Raw genomic sequence first — 17,972 nt, 5'->3', positions numbered from 1 at the left:
AGGATGGTTTGATCATTTACTTCATTCATTGTTGATGTTAGTTGTCTTTAAATATTTTATACATTCTTCAGCAAAATTGCTCACACAATGAATTGGTCCTAGCTATACCAATTTAAAGACCTTTTCTGGTCATATACATCTTTAATAAAGAGGTGAGTCAGCTGTGTACTAAGAATGCACAGAGTAAAGTGTTGGTGCCCCTGAGATTTTAAAGAAATCTGAGGGAAAGACTATAGCATGTTGAGTAAATGTTAAATTGTGGAAAATTATGGATAAGAATCACAGAGAGGGAATTGCAATCTGCAGAAGCAGAGGGAATGCCCCCACTAAGGAAAACATAGATGCACTAAAGTATCTAAGTAGAATAGGTTCTCAAAGTAAATATGACCTTTAGCTGAAACAAGCCCAGATTTTGAATTTACTGGAGTTTAATTATCACATGATTAGAAATCATAATGGAGGAATCAACCAGTAAGACTTTAAACTTGATCCCTGGGAATGACCTTGCTAAATGCAAGAGAAAAGCTGTACTGATCATTCATTCCCCTGAGAGTGGTCCTCAGGGAAAAGATTCTATTAAGCAAGCTCAAACAATCCAGGGACAATGTGAAATCCAGACTTGGCTCCTGCATTAGTGTGTCTATGCCTAGAGTCAAGGAAATGGCTGGAAGTCTGCTTACACAATCAATGAGTTGGGATTGGAATAAGAATCTGTCCTGACCTGGTGTAGTGAGTAGGGTAGCTGTTACTGAGCAATGGATCACAAACCAACTTATTAAGTTGAATGGTATAGTGCAAATCTTAAATTGGTCAGGGTAAAGTGACAGTCCTATAATTGGCTCTGGGCCCTCCAAGAGAGAAAGAAAGCCTGGTGTGACTTCAATGCTAAAAGATGAACCACCTTAACACAAGTGGCTCTCTCTGTCTTTGTCTCCCTCTGTCTCCATCTGTCTGTCTCTCTCTCCCATCAATAAGATACAGAGCATTTTACATGAAAAAACCTTGTTCTAGTCTCACTCTGAAATTTCACTCACCTTCCTTTTGCTAATCTGATATTGCCATGACTTTCTTTGAATCTATTATTTTTTAATCTAGCTACAAATCCATAAACCATGAAAAATGGATTGATTTTCATCTTATTATTCATTCTAATAAAACTAGTCAGTTTGGAAACAGCTTAAATTATGACCCTTCTTTTTAAAATGGTCAAGTCTGATCTAAAAGTGTCTTTAAGACAAATTTGAGTCATGTGGAGAATCAAAGCAAAATATGAGCTCTTTTATAAAAGCAGTTTATAAAAGGGAAAGAAAGAACACAAGAATTTATGTTTGCTTTTTAATTGTTCCTCTCCATATTTAGAGTGACAAAATATCCTATTGTCATAATAATTCTCCATAAAAATACCTTCCCTTAGATACTATAGGGAGAATAATAAACACTATCTATTACTCAAGCTGTTTGCAAGCAACTGAAATGATTTGTAATTAGTAATTGATCATATATATATATATATATATATATATATATATATAAACCATTCAATTCTACTAATTAAAGTAGGTCCCCTAAGGCCTCCTCCTGGATAATACTTTGATGACCTACTTTGAACCACAGGATGTTCTTTCTTAAAATAAATAGAGGAGAGTTTTTCATGGTCTATAGTTTAGGCTTGTCACCAAATCCCATGGAATTCATTTGGATTCTTGAAGCTTTATTCCTTTTCATGGTGAACAGCATTTAAAAAGGAAGGCAACATGACACATTTCAAAACATTTGGATGGTCTGTGATACTGTAGTTCACAATGAAGGACCCAAGATTCTTCAGTACCTTTGCATGGAGTGAGGGGACACTATTCCTATATTTCATAAGTTATTGACTTTCTTTCCATTACAAAATGGTGTTTCTAACAACTGGGTGATCCATCTTCTGCAGAACATTGCAAAAATTTACATGGTTAAAATCTTCATCCACCAATTCTTTCAAAATGGTTGAAATATTGGCTATTGTAAATCTCTCCACATAAAGTGTGACAGTTATCCCTTGATGTGAAATATGATTCCTGTTATTCATTCTGAGTGTATCTTAGCTTATTTAAGACTTTTAAAATGATTTCTCAAAGATGGCAGAGTACAAGCCAGGACCCAGCTTAAGTCTCCCAACATTCTACCAAAAATAACCTATTCAGAAAAACTGAGTATAATCCTACAAAGGGGGGTCGGGAAATAAACATTTAATGAGATAACAGGACTTTCAAGCATTCCTGATGGGAAAAAAACAACGGAACTGAATAGAAAATTTGACATTCAAACAGAAGACTCAAGAGAATCATGAAAAGGTAAACATGGAAGAGTAATTAATCATAATGGGACTTAATATAATTAAGCTGTTTATATTGCTATATTGGAAAATGGTACATATAACTCCAAAGAAATTTATTATTACTAGAGCAGTTAGAAGGAGGAGTCTACATAGACAGAGGGGGCATGAGTGTGAGTTGATTATGTTAGGATGACCTCTCCCCAAAAAATGTAAGGGTGAGAAAGAGGGATGCATTCAGAGAAGGGAAACGGGAAAAATAAAATAGGGAAATTTTTCTTGCATAAAGAAGGCATGCAAGGATTATAATGAAGGAGAAAATGGGAGGTGAGGCAATGATTGTACTTAGTCTTATTGGAATTGTTTGAAAGAGGGAAGAATACATACACACATATATAATCAGTTGAATATAGAAAACTATCTTACACAATAAGGAAAAGGAGGACAAGGGTATAAGAATGATGGGGATAGGGGTTGATAAAAGGGAGGGCAGATTAAGTGAGACAGTGGTGAGAAGCAAAATGGATTTTTTTTGTGAGGCAATTAGAGTTAAGTGACTTGCCCAGGGTCACCCAGCTAGTAAGTGTTAAGTGTCTGAGGCCGGATTTGAACTCAAGTCCTCCTGAATCCAGGGCCAGTGCTCTATCTACTGCTGTCTCTTCCTTTTGCCTTCAATCTTTCCCAACATCAAGGTCTTTTCCAATGAGTCCTATCTTCTTATTATGTGGCCAAAGTATTTAAACTTTAGCTTCAGTATTGACCTTCCAGTGAATAGCCTGAATTCATTTCCTTAAGTGTTGACTGATTTGACCTTCTTGCTGTTCAAAGGACTCTCAAAAGTCTTCTCCAGTTGCACAATTCAAAAGCATCAGCTCTGTGGCACTTAGCTTTCCTTATAGTCCAACTCTCAAAGTCATACATTACTACTTGAAACAGCAGAGCTTTGATTGTACATACCTTTATTGGCAAGGTGATGTCTCTGCTTTTAGTATGCTGTCCAGATTTGCTATAGTTTTCCTTCCAAGGAACAACTATCTTTTAATTTAATGACCACAGTATCTGTCTGCAATGATCTTTGAGCCCCAAAATATAAAATTTGACATTGCTTCCATTTTTCTCCCTCTATTTACCAAGAAGTAATAGGAGAAGTTGTCAAGATCTTAGCTTTTTTTGATGTTAAGCTTCAAGTCAACTTTTATACTCTCCTCTTTTGCCCTCATCAAGAGGCATCTTAATTCCCCTCCACATTCTGTCAGCAGAGTGGTATCATCTGAATATGTGAGATTGTTGCTATTTCTCCTGGCAACCATAATTATGGTTTTTGATTCATCCAGCCTGGAATTTTGCATTATGTAGTCTGCACATAAGTTAAATAAATAAGGTGCCAATATAGAGCCTTGTTGTACTTCTTTTCCAATCTTAAAGCCAGAGGTTGTTTCATGTTCAATTCTAACTGTTGCTTTTTGGTCTACATACAGTTTTTCAGGAGACAAGTAAAATGATCTGGTACTCCCATCTCTTGAGGACTGACCATATTTTGTTGTGATCCACACAGTCAAAGGTTTTAGTGTAGTCAATCAAGCAGAAGTAGATATTTTTTCTGGACCTCCCTTGCTTTCTCCATAATCTAGCAAATGTTGGTAGTTTGGTTTGTAGTTCCTTTGCCTCTTCAAAAAACAGCCTGCTCTTCTGGTAATTCTTGGTTCACATACTGTTGAAATCTAGCTTGCAGAATCTTAAGCATAACCTTGCTGGTGTGTGAAATGAGCACAATTATTCAGTATTTTGAACTTTTCCTTGGCATTGACTTTTTTTAGGATTAGGACATAAATTGGTCTTTTCCAATCCAGTGACCACTATTGAGTTTTCCAAATTTGCTGGTATATTGAGTATATATCAGCATCATATTTTAGGATTTTAAATAGCTCAGATGGAATTCCATTATCTCCACTAGCCTTATTATTACCAATGCTTCCTAAGGCCCACTTGACTTCATTCTCCAGGCTGTCTGGCTCTAGATCAGTAACCACACCATTGTGGCTATTGGTGATACTAAGATCTTTTTTGTATGGTTCTTTCTTCTATTTTTGTCATCTCTTCTTACCCTCTTCTGCTTCTGTTAACTCACTACAATTTTTGTCTTTTATCATGCCCATTTTTGCATGAAACATTCTCTTGATGTCTCTAATTTTCTCTAGGAGGTATCTTGTCTTTCTAATTTTGTTGTTTTCTTCTATTTTTTTTTTTGCATTGCTCATTTAAGAAAATTTTATCTCTCCTAGCTATTCTCTGGAATTCTTCATTCAGTTGGGCATATCTTTCCCTTTCTCTTTTGCTTTCCTTCTTTCCTCAGTTATTTGTAAAGCCTCATCAGGCAGCCATTTTGCTTTCTTGCTCTTTTCCTTTGGGATGTTTTTTGGGGTTTTTTGGGGGGGGGTCATTTGTTGTTGTTCGTGGTGGTGTTTTGTTTTGTTTTGTTTTTGGTGGGGCAACGAGGGTTAAGTGACTTGCCCAGGTCACACACCTAGTAAGTGTCAAGTGTCTGAGGCTAGATTTTAACTCAGGTCTTCCTGAATTCCCAGCTGGGGCTTTATCTACTGCACCACCTAGCTGACCTTTTTTGGGTTTTGAAGGGGTTTTTTTGCTTTGTTTTGTTTTTAAATTTTCTTTTTTGAATTTTTTTCCTATTACATGTAAAGATTTTGTTTTAGTTTCAAATTTTTCTCCCACCTTCCATTCCCTCCACCCTCCCGAAGTCAACAAATAATCTGATATAGGTTATATATTATAATCATGTTAAACATATTTCCATATTAGTCATGTTGTAAGAGAGGAATCAAAACAAAAGGGGAAAAACACAAGAAAGAATAAACAACAACAATAATAAAAAAGCAACAACAAAAGTGAAAATCGTATGCTTCAATCTGCATTCAGACTCCACAGTTCTTTTTCTGAATGTGGAGAGCATTTTCCACCATGAGACTTTTAGCATTATCTTGGATCATTATATTGTTGAGAAGAGTTAAGTCTATTACAGTTGAACATTGCACAATGTTATTGATACTGTGTACAATATTCTCTTGGTTCTGCTCATTTCACTCTGCATCAATTCATGTAAGTCTTGCCAGGTTTTTTTCTGAAATCCATCTGCTCATCAGCACAATAGTATTCCATCACATTCATATACCACACCTCAATTTCCAATTCTTTGCCACCACAAAAAGACAGCTATAAATGTTTTTGTACATGTGCATCCTTTTCCCTTTTTATCATATCTTTGGGATATAGACTTAATAGTGGTAATCCTGGGTCAGAGGGTATGCACAGTTTTATAACTTTGGGGGCATGGTTCCAAATTGCTCTCCAGAATGGTTGAATCTGTTTATAGCCCCCAAAATAGTGCATCAGTGTTCCAATTTTCCTACATCTTCTCCAACACTTATAATTTTCCTTTTTTGTTTTGGATAGGTGTGAGGTGGTACCTCAGAGTAGTTTTAATTTGCATTTCTCTAATCAGTAGTGGTTGAGAACATATTTTCATATAGCTTTAATTTCTTCATTCTTTTGGGATGTTGTTGTTGCTGCTTCCTGTACAATATTGTAAACCTCTGTCCATAGTTCTTCAGGCACTCAATCTACCAGATCTAATCCCTTAAATCTAGTCTCCACTTCCACTTCATATTCATAAGGGATGTTATTTAGGTCATACCCATACAATCTGATGGTTTTCTCTACTTTCTTCAGTTTAAGTCTGAATTTTACAATAAGCAGCTAATGATCGGAGCCATAGTTTGTATAGAGCTTCTCCGCCTTTGACTACAAAGTATATAATCAATCTGATGTCTATATTAACCATATGGTAACATGCATCTGTAGAGTGGCCTTTCTGGTTGTTGAAAAAGAGTGTTTGCTATGATCAGTGAGTTTTCTTGACAAAGAGCTATTCCCCAATTGATAAATGGTCAAAGAATATGACTAGGCCGTTTTCAGAAAAAGAAATCAAAGCTATCTATAGTCAAATGAAAAATGCTCTAAAGCACAATTGATTGGCAAAAGATAAATTAAAACAACTCTGAAGCACCACCTCATAGCTATTAAAAATAGCAAATGCTGGAGGGGATGAGGGAAATTAAATACAATGGTGAACTGTTGGTGGAGTAGTCAACTGGTCCAACTATTCAGAAGCTTTGATCTAGCTACTATTTCCACACTCCAAAGATATCAAAGGAAAAGCATCTATATGTACAAAAATATAGTAGCTCTTTTTGTGGTGGCAAAGAATTGAAATTTAGAGGAAGCCCATCAATTATGGATTGGCTGAACAAGTTGTGGCATATGCTTGCAATGGAATACTATTATGTTATATGAAATGTGAAATGGAGTGGTTTCAGGAAAACATGGAAAGACTTATGTGAACTGATTTGAGTGAAGTGAGCAGAACCAGGAGATCATTGTATAGCAATGTTGTAATGATATACAGCAATATTGTAATGATGAACAACCATGAAAGACTTAGCTACTCTGATCAATACAATGATCCAATAAAATTTCAAAGGATTCATGATGAAAAAAACTATCCACAAAGAAAAATATTGATGAATTTTGACGATGAATTGATAAACAAATTGAAGTATAGCTTTCTTATTTTTTATTTTTCTTGTTCTTTATGTATGATATAGCTAATATGGACATATGTTTTGAATGACTTTATATGTATAATTTATATATGGCTTCTCTTCTCAGTAGGTGGGAGAGGAGTGGGAGGGAAGGTTAAAATTTGAAACCAAAATTTTTTTTAAAAACTAAAAATAAATATTTAAACAATAAAATTATCTATCTTTGATTTTCTTTGCTGTGTGCTAACCAGATATATACCAAACTACCCTAGTTTATATCACAAACAAGCATAGCGAATTATGGACTATAAAGGTAAGTTCTCAAAGAGGCTTTTGGTTGTTAAATGGTTACAGATAGTCTTGTCTTATATCAGCATAAAGACGGGAGGCAGTGGTGAAATGTATGGGGCTTATCTCATCAAGGTAAAAAGACATTCTCCCAAAAAACTGACCAAATCTCCTCCCATGGGAAAACTCTTGAAAGTCAAGTTAAAACATTTGGTGGAGTGGAAAAGATCAGAGGAAGCCAACTTAAAGCTTACAAAATCTTTTATCTTGAATAAGCTAGTGGCTCAATGTATTAATAACTAATTCTATATAAATAGAATTCATCAATGTAGAGAATTCCCTAATATGGGAATTTTTCCACCTAAGAAGATAGCAATCCTTCTGTGACTTATATAAGATCTAGGGAGTTGTAGTTAACTAAGGCCCATAGAGATTAAGTGACTTGTCTTGGATCATACAGCAATTGTGTCAGAGATGGAATTCAAAGTCTTCCTAAGACCAATTCAAATGGACTCCATTATACCTCCTTACCTCTAGACAGTATAGCCAGTGGATAAAATTTTTGTTTTGGAATCAGAAAGACTTGCAAAAGAATCACACCAGAAATTTAATGAGCTGCATGATCCTAGTTAAGTCCCTTAAACTCTCTCAACTTTATTTTCCTGATCTGTAAAATGGGGTAATCATTAGCAACTATCTCGGATTTATTGCAAGAATCAAATAAGATAAGCTATTCAAAGTGTTTTGCACTTAAAAGGCTATATAAATGTGTTATTATGAACTGAAAAATCATCCTCAAATAAATCACCCAGTGTCCAAAAAAAGAGGAAAGCAAATACGTAAATATGTATCTTTTCCAAATGCCTTGAAACTGTCTGTGTAAGATTAATCTGTTAGGAGTGTGTGCTGAGGGTCCCAGACCTCCCTCTCACTCATGGCAGGGGCCCTGGTTGAGTTAGGAAAGTGAACTTCCCATTACATATTCTCCTATTTCCCAAGGGGGAAATCAATCACTGGCCTATTCACACTTGTCAAGATAAAGTCATCTGCCTTTACTGCTGCAATGTGCAGATCTGTAATGGTCCTCAAATAGTGTGGGTTCAGGCATGATATTTTGGTTGCTGAAGTTTCTTCAGGTTCTTTGTATATAATTAAAAGCATAGGTCTGGTTCTTGGTAAATGAGTCTCATTAAAAAAGCCTCTCTCCTTCTAGTAGTCATAATGTTTGATTCATGTGTTTCTTAATACCGTTGTCCTTAACTAAGGTTCTCTCTGAATACATTTCCTTTATGATGACCCTGAAGTCTCTTTTAATCTACCCACCCACAAAATTGTCCTATACCATGCACACTTAGAGCTCTGCTTAATACACCTGGACATTATACTTGTTTGGAAAAGAGAGATGTGAACAGATGTAGCTAATATTCCTACTTCCATGCAGAGATGTTCATACCCTTGTCATTACATGGTGAGGGCTGCTTAGTTTTGTTTTACTACAATTAGATTAAATGGTCTCCATCAGAAGGACTACCTAGAAAATAATATATGTTTCTCCATATAAGCTTTCCAGTACAATTCCATAATTGAAGACCAGAGGGTCATAATTTCCATGCCCCTGGAATAAAAACAAAGACTTCTTACCAGGATACAGCTGCTTGGTAGGTGCACTGAGTTGAGCATCCTTTGTAACTCGGTAAGCAACATCTGGTCCTTTGGAAGATTTTCTGCTTGCACAGAAACCTGTTGTTTTTGTTATCCCATCAGGCAAATTATGGAAATCTAATACCTTTAAGAGATCTGCTGGTTGGGCTGAAAAAGGAGAAACAAGAGACAAGAATTAACTACCAAATGGGAAATGATATTGCAGTGATCCACAATCATCAATGTCAAGAGACACTCATTCTCACACTAATAATCTACACAGAAGTGACAACTCTGAAAAAAAAAGAACTCGATGCTCTCCTTACTCCTAAATAAATCTGTGTTAGGTCTACAAGTTATAAAAACAGTTATAAATACAGTTATCCCTTCCATGCTGTGACCTTCTCCATTGCAGTTTCAATATATTGCTGGTCAGCATAAAAAATTAAATGGGAATTTTGGGGGAGTTTTGTGGAACCCAGGCAGACAACACAGAACCTCTGACCAAAGAGTTAACCCACATTTTACAATAAGGTACTGTAAACACCCCATAAAAGAAAAAAAAAAAATCAGATTTCTTCTCTGGAATGAAGAGATGGCCAAAACATTTTATTCAGCTATTCCAGATTGTAGGGTGCTGTGCTTCCAACCTCCTAAGTGTTTTTATAGGAATAGCAAGAAGGCTAGTGCCACTAGATTACAGAATATATGGTAGACTGTAAGACATAATAAGACTGGAAGGGGATTGGGGTGGAGTGGGGAGGTTATGAGGGGCTTTGAATGCCAAACAAAGGATTTTATATTCAATCCCAGAGATGATAGGGAACCACTGTAGTTAATTGAGTGGGGGATGATATAGTCAAACCTGAGCTTTATGAAGATCTCTTTGACAGGTAAGTAGAGGATAGATTGGAATGGGAAGAGATTTGTGGCAGACAGACCCACCAGCAGACTATTTCAATAGTCTAGCCATGTGGTGATGAGGGTCTACAGCAAAGAGGCAGCATCAGAGAAGAGAAGGGAGTGTATATGAAAGATGTTTCTAAAGTAAAACTGTCAGGCCTTGGCAAAAGATTGGACATGGGGAATGAGAGAGAGTGGGAAGTTGAGAATGATACCTCAGTTGCAAGTCTGGGTAACTGGGAGGACGATGGTGCCCTTGATAGTAATAAGGAAGTTAGGAAGGGGGGAGGGTTTTGGGGGTGAAATATAGTGAGTTCAGTTTCAAACATGTTGAATTCAGGATGTCTAGAGTATATCTAATTCAAGATATTTAATAGGAAGTTGGAGTTGGGAGACTGGAGGTCAGCAGGTAGGTTAGGGATGAATAAACAGATTTGAGAATCATCAGCATAAAGATGATAATTAAATCCACGGGAGCTAATGAAATCACCAAGTGACATACCAGAAAGGAGACAGGACAAAGCTTTGTGGGATACCCACAATTAGTAGACAAGAACTAGATACAGATGCAAAAGAGATTTCTCAATATCTTTTGACTGAGAAGGCCTGGTCAGATAGAGTAACATTACAGAATCCTAGAGAGAAGAGAATATCAAGGAGAAGAAGGTGAACAAGTTTAAATGCCGACAGTGAGGTCAAAAAGAATGAGAACTTAGAAAAGACCCTTAGATTTGTCAGTGAAAAGGTCACTGTACTCTTTGGAGAGAGCAGTGTTGGTTGAATGATAAGGCTGGAAGTCAGACTAGACAGTAAAGAAGAGAGTGAGAGGAAATGAAGTGAGGAAGTGTGTTTCAGTCAAAAAGAGAAAACTTTTCTAAAATGCTATTCCTATGAATGAAAATAGCACCCGAGTGTTGTTAGATCACTGACAAATATCCTATTCTGAGGAAATCTTCCTTCAGTAATGTTCTAAGATTTATCTTCTGATTTCAGAGACCTCACTTTCTGGGTCTCCTTGGGAAATAAATCATTAGATGGTTCACTGGTGTTTTCCTAATTTTTAACTATTCCTGCTATAGTTATATATGTATATTCTTTATCTCCACCCCAAAAAACTATGAGCTCCTTGAGGCAGAGGTCAGGCCTAATTCATCTTTATATGCTCCACTTCATGTCAAGCACATATCCTTGCAGGCAGTAGACATTTAGTAAACATTTTTTGAATGGATAAATGCATGGATGAATGGATGGGTGAATGGATGAATAGCAGAAGCCTGGGGTGAGCAATCTATTTCCAAAAACTTGAGAGGTTTAGTTTACCCTTTCAAGGATGGATGAAAGAAAACTGAAAACTGATCTTCAGGAGACAAAGATTATTGGATCCTGGATTCAGTGTGAATTTCCTATGCATGAGGAGTTTGAAAGGTGGTGTGTTTTTTTGGGGGGGAGAGGGGCGGGGGGGGGGAGGGTGAACTGGATCTATGATTTCATTAGAATTTCCAATGAGGAAACTACTTCTACCAATAAAAATCTGAAACTATTTTGCAGCTAGGTGGCATAATGGATAGAACACTGAGCTTGAAATCAGAAAGACTCATCTTCATGAGTTCAAATCCAGTCTCAGACACTTACTAGCTGTGTAACTGGGCAAGTCACGTAACCCTGTTTGCCTCAGTTTCCTCATCTGTAAAATGAGCTGGAGAAGGAAATGGCAAACCACTCAGTATCTTTGCCAAAAAAACACCAAATGGGGTCATGAAGAGTTGGATATGACTGAAAAAGGACTAAACAAGTATGGGAGAGGCACTTGAGGACCACAGCATCTCTGGGTTGGAATTTTGGAGGCTAGTTCAATGTATCCTCCACAATATACTTGCCAAGGGGGCAATCAATCAACAAGCATTTATTAAGCATTGTCTATTGCTAAGCCCTGGGGATACAAAAAGGGGTGTGGCAAAAAGAGTTCCCACCCTCAAGGAGTTTACATTCTAATGAGGGAGACCACATGAAAATAATGAAGAGAAAACCACTACTGCACACTACCTTCCTCGTTTCTGCCTATACACTCAGGTACTTAAAAGGGCTCAGGTCACAATCTATCCAAAACAATAAAAAGGCCAGTCTCTACCTCACAGGCATTGTCCCCCCAGGGTGCTTCCTCCCTACAGATATCTATTTTAAAATAATCTTGAGAATTGGGGAGCACCTCAGAGGTCTTCTAGCCTACACAACACTTTTCCTACATTGGCTAGACCATTATCCTTGAAGGAAAGTCTAAGCCTTAAACTTAAACATGAATGAAGACAGGGCTATCATACTTGGAAAGCACTGACTTTTTTTTGGGGGGGGCAGGGCAATGGGGGTTAGGTGACTTGCCCAGGGTCACACAGCTAGTAAGTGTTAAGTGTCTGAGGCTGGATTTGAACTCAGGTACTCCTGAATCCAGGGCCAGCGCTTTAACCACCGCACCATCTAGCTGCCCCAAGCACTGACTTTTAAGGCCCTATAACAGATATGTGGTGTTCGGCTTCTGGCAGGAAGTGTGTACCTGAAGACATTGTGCTTGCTTCTTTTTTTAATCACCCTTGCTATTATTTTACATGTCTATAGCGCCTTTCCTCCAAAGAGTTCATTTACTTCTCAAGATGATGCAATGGAAAGCATGCTACAACTCCACCCAGTTATCAGTTATCATTAGTAAAATAAGAAAAAGAACCTGAAAATCATCACTTAAACAATGCCAAATCCCTTCAGTCCATAACATCAGTTAAAAGAACAGTGGAATTTACAGAAGTCAAAGTGACTGACAGCTTGAACAATGCTTATGGGCTATTTAGGTAATGTATTAGCTATTTGTGTATCTTGATTCACTACTAAAGGGAAAAGGGAGCACAATTAACGCATTTTATCTCCCATAGCCATTCAATTAAGATCCTTTTTTTCAATAACGTTTTTAGGGGAGATTGCCAATTTCCATTTTAACAGAAAGACCTCAATCCCAGTCCACTCCATTAAGGAATTAGGATTTTACCATAGTCTAATAGCAAACAGCACAAAAGAATAAAGTGTACAGGAAGACCCCTGTGAACTCATCTAGCTTGCTGAATGTCATTAGGTTTATCTCCCCACTCTTCCCTGTGCCTTGACTTCCCCCTTGCTTAAAACAAAGTGGAGAGAGGGAAATAATGATGCCTTGGAGGAAGTCTTAATATTCTGAATCCTTTATTCAGGAAATCTCCTCTAGGAATAGTCTATAACTTTGTCATACCACTGGCAGTAGAGCCAAATAAAACTGGATTGGGGGTTTAAAAAAAACCTTCCTTCTTTTCTTTTCTTTTTTTTTTCTCTTTCTTTCTTTTTTTTTTTCAGGACAGTGAGAGTTAAGTGACTTTGCCAGAGTCACACAGCTAGTAAGTATCAAGTGTCTGAGGCCGTATTTGAACTCAGGTCTTCCTCAATCCAGGGCCGGTGCTTTATCACTGTGCCACCTAGCTGCCCCCCTAATCAAGTCTTTCAAAACAAACCACAGGTTTAGGGCTGGAAGGGACCTTAGCATCTGACTAGTCAAGTCCCGTTATTTTACATATGAAGAAACCAAAGCTCAAAGAGGCTGAGATTTCTGGAAAGTCACACAGCTTACAAGTGATGGGACCATTATTTGAACCCAGATCCTTCTATTGCTGCAATAGAGTACTTTCTCAAAATCAGCCAACAATCAATCAGTCAACAAGCATTTATTAAGTGCCTACTATGTGCCAGGAGTACACACATAAGAAATGAACAATCCCTACTCTTGAGGGACTTATATAACAAAATCATCTGGACAAAGCATAAAGCCCCAACTGAATTCCATATGATAGAGAGCTCTAGAACAGCATGCGATTTCTAACACACACACCGAAGTTGGCAAGTGGGAAAAGGCTCAATGGCAGATACAATTGACACCATTATACTCCCTTCCTTATTACTAGTAAATGCCTCTGTTGCTGACTCACAAGTGCCTGGGTTCAGACTGAAGTTAACAGTCACCCTGCAAGCTCTAGAATTCTCTAGGATTTCAGGTTCTAACTTTGACAAACCAGTTTGAAAAGTGTCCTACTCCTGTTTTCATGGGTAAGAGTTAGTCCCTGCACTGTCATATGTGTATGTTGGTGGTAGCTAGGTGGCACAGTGGATAGAGTGATGGGACTAGAGTCAGGAAGACTCATCTTCCTGATCTCAAATCTGGCCTGAGATACTTACTAGCTGTGTGACCCTGGGCAAGTCACTTAACCCTGTTTGCCTCAGTTTCTTCATCTATAAAATGAGCTGGAGAAGGAAATGGCAAACCACTTTAGTATCTCTGCCAATAAAACTCCAAATGGGGTCACAAAGAGTTGTACATGACAGAAAAAAACTTGAACAACAACATCAGATAGGGTGAGGATCCCCTAAATGCAGAGGAAGAGTGGAGGTCAGAAGGGCCTGGCATGCTATGGTCCATGACTGAATGACTAAACAACTACCAAATTAGAGGAGATAGAAAATTAGTTAAAATATAGTCCCTACCCTAATGAATAATATCCACTGGATAATGATCCATCAAGTATCTCTATTGATTGACAGTTTGTGCTTCCAGTTCCATCAATTCATCAAAAATAAAGAATTCAATAAGTACCTGCTATGTTCCAAGCACAGCGTGAATGTTCTACAAATTGCATCTCATTTGATCTGCCCAGCAACCCTGGGAGGTAGGTCCCACTATTATTCCCATTTTACAGATGAGTAAACTGAGGCAGATGGCAGATAATTGATTTGCCCAGGGTCAAACAGCTAGTAAGTGTCTGAGGCAGGATTTAAGCTGAGGTCTTCCTGGTCCTGGCCCAGTGTTCTATCACTGCACTATCTAGATGCCTCAGAAAGACCCTACATTTCAATCCTTCTTCTATCACCTAATAGGCATGTAAACAGGAGAAACACACTTTATCTCTTGGTACCTCAATTCTTTCATCTACATAATGGGGATAATTAGACCTGATCTACTGATTTCATAAAGTTGTTTGTGATATAAAATTGGACTAAGTGAGATAATTCATGTGAAAACACTCGATAAACCAAAAAAACATGCAAGAGTTGTGGGGCATAGTTTCCTTTAGCACTCCATTCCCATCACCACTATTGCACCTGGGATAGGACTCTGTGGAAATCTGGCACTCAGTGAATGCCTCTTGACTTGAATTTGATTGTCAGAGGCAATACAGATCACAAGGTGATGGATTTGGCTGTGGGGAAACATTCCAGTTCAAAAATATGCCAGATTGAACAGATGCCACCATGCCAAGAGCCAGTTCACCCACAATGCTAATGACACAGCCCAAAACTCTGGCTCATCTCCCTGCAATTCTGTTCCAAGATTCTGTTCTGTTACAGTAGCCAGTTGGGGAAGGGGATCGTTTTTTATTTCATCACTATGAGTCTTCAAATCTAAGCCCGTTCCACTATTCTCAGACTCCTTTCCTAACTTCTTGGAATATCTGAGCTCAATAACCTGTTTCCTAATCTCTCATGGAAGAAAAAAAAAAAGGGTGTGTGTGTGTGTGGGGGAAACGGAGGGAATGCAGCAGGGAAAGGGGAGTGGCTAACATGCTAATATCCAGCAGCCTTGTGGATTTTTTTATAGACCTCTGCTGTAACAAGTTGAAGAGGCCACCAGATCTTTCCTAGGACCTCTGCCACCTCCTCAGTGCAGTTTAAGGGAATCCCCAGGCCATGTAGCTGAACCAGTGTGGGAAGGGTGGAGGAGGCAATTGGCAGGCAGAGAGATTTCTGGAACTAGTCAGCTCTGAGCTACATACTGTTAAAACCATCTGCTTAAACAAGGAATTCACAGGAGAAACAAATGCCTCCAACTTACCAGGAGAGGCTACATGCTATGGTGGAAAGAGCACTGAGTGTGGGAGGCAAAAAAGACCTGTGTTCAAATACTACCTCCATCATGGCAGGCCTCTGTGTGACCCTGAGCATGTCACTTCTTTCTGTTCCTCTGTTTCCCCACCTGGAAACTGGGAATAATACTTGTACTTGGAATATTCTAGGGGGCAGCTAGATGGAGCAGTGGATAGAGCACTGGCCCTGGATTCAGGAGGACTTGAGTTCAAATCCAGCATCAGACACTTGACACTAGCTGTGTGACCCTCGGCAAGTCACTTAACCCTCATTGCCCCCCCCAAAAAAAAAACACTTAATTTTGTAATTCTTGAAGCTCTTCAATTATGTGCTTTGTTCTTATTATTTGAAGGGGGAGAGGATAAAAAGGGATTCCTTGATCAAACTGATGATCTTAGAAGTAAGGCTCACCAATATTAAGTATCTGTGGGGGCAGCTAGGTGGCACAGTGGATAAAGTACCAGCCCTGGATTCAGCAGGACCTGAGTTCAAATCTGGTCTCAGAACTTGATGTGTACTAGCTGTGTGACCCTGGGAAAGTCACTTAACCCTCATTGCCCTGCCCCCCCAAATTAATAATCATAAGTGTCTGTGAACCCTCCCCTAAATGAATGAATTATCAACTGTACTGTGAGATGGGTTGTGTGGGAAGGGTCGCCCCACTTGGCTTGTCTCTAAAAGGACATCAACAGGCCTTTTCTACACTTTTGTCTCTCTTATGGGGAAACTAAGAAAGCAGCAGATCTAGGTGTAGTATGGTATGGTGGAAAGAGTCTGGGATTTAAAGTCAAAGGAACTTAATTCAAATGTGCTACCTATTTACCTATATGACCTTGGGCAAGTCATTTAACCTTTCTGGGTCTCATTGTCCTCATCTGTAAAATTTGAGGGTGGAAGGGAGAGTGGTATTAAACTAGATGACCTTGAAGGTTTTTCCTACTTTTAAATCTATGAGCCTGTATGTAGACCTTGGTCCTGGGGGAGGAGAGAGGGTGGTGAGATCCTTTTCTCAGACCCATTAATAGCAGCCTTTGGAGCAGAAACATGTGGAAATTACATGTTTCCTCAACTACATGAGGAAACTTCGTGGACCCTAAGCTTCTGGCCCCAGCCTTGGTGAGGCAAAGATGCACCCTCTTAAGCCCATGCCCCCTGTGGAGAAAGAGGCAAGTCATGTGGTCTAAAATGGTTAGTCATTGCAACCAAGCCTTCTGGAGAGGGATAAAGGGCATTTTCTGGGTACCATAATCCCAGAATATAGCCTCCTGAAGAACAGGTGGACCCCATGCACAGTGCCATCCTCAGAGGCTTCTCCAGAAGTCAGAAGTTAAAGAGTGACAGAATGCAGCAATCTACAGGGGAATTTCAGAGTGGCATCAGCCTCTTGGGGAGAAAAGGATATGGCACATGGTCATCAAAGCTAGTAGAACACTCTGGTGACTTAAGCTAGGAAAAGTGGAGTGAGGCACTTGGACTTCATACTCTTCCAATCCATGACGTGTTCCGAATGTGCAGGCTGGATGCCTATCTGCACCTCTGGGATATAAAAAAGAACTTAAAGGAATATCAGGGAATTATCCTCTTAAACAATCCCAAGTTTGCTTTCCTTCTGAAGGAAGTGAAAACCACAGGGTAGTGTTTTGAGTCTGTGGAAAGTGGGATTCGTTAAAGATGAAGGACAATTGAATCTAGTATCCTGGTGCTACTGTGAGTCTTTTTTATGCTTTCTGAATTCTTTGTGGTCTTCCATTAGTCTTTTTGTGTATTTTATCCACTGTGACACCTAGTTAATTGCACCAACTAAGCTAATTGTTAAACTTTCAGTGTGAACATTTATACTTTGGAAATCAAGATATGTTACAAATTACAAATTTGTTGATTGTCTAGATTTAAGAAAATGGTGGGTAAAATGTTAATAATGAATATTAAACTTAAAACTGTGTCTCATGCATACATTTTTTTTTTCAGAAAGCCAATTGTTAAAATTCCCCATGACATAATAGAGCTCTGGCCCTGGAATCAGAAAGACCTGAGATCAAACACTTACTCAGATGCTTACTGAGCAATCCTGGGAAAGTCATGAAACTTCTATTTGCCTCAGTTTCCTCAACTGTAAAATTGGGCTAATACTAGCACCTACCTCCCAGGGTTGTTATGAGAATCAAATGGGATAGCATTTGTAAAATATTTAGTATACTACTTTGTATATAGTAGGTACTTAATAAATGCTTGTCTCTTCATGATGGAAAATGCTCTCCAAATTTAAAAAAAAACACAACAAA

The 17,972-nt window shown here is 38.4% G+C and overlaps 1 protein-coding gene across 1 annotated transcript in view; it reads right to left on the bottom strand.

The window, feature by feature from the left end:
* Positions 1-17,972, bottom strand: part of COL5A1 (collagen type V alpha 1 chain) — a 298,612-nt gene that overhangs the window by 209,095 nt on the left and 71,545 nt on the right. The window contains exon 2 of the mRNA XM_043985817.1: positions 8,863-9,030. Coding sequence (XP_043841752.1) covers positions 8,863-9,030 — 168 coding nt within the window. The remainder of the gene's footprint in view (positions 1-8,862; positions 9,031-17,972) is intronic.

This window comes from Dromiciops gliroides, chromosome 2 (genome assembly GCF_019393635.1).
Source record: "Dromiciops gliroides isolate mDroGli1 chromosome 2, mDroGli1.pri, whole genome shotgun sequence".
Classification (NCBI taxonomy): Eukaryota; Metazoa; Chordata; class Mammalia; order Microbiotheria; family Microbiotheriidae; genus Dromiciops; species Dromiciops gliroides.
The sequence above is the reverse complement of the archived record's forward strand: the minus strand, read 5'-3'. Positions and strand labels throughout refer to the sequence as shown.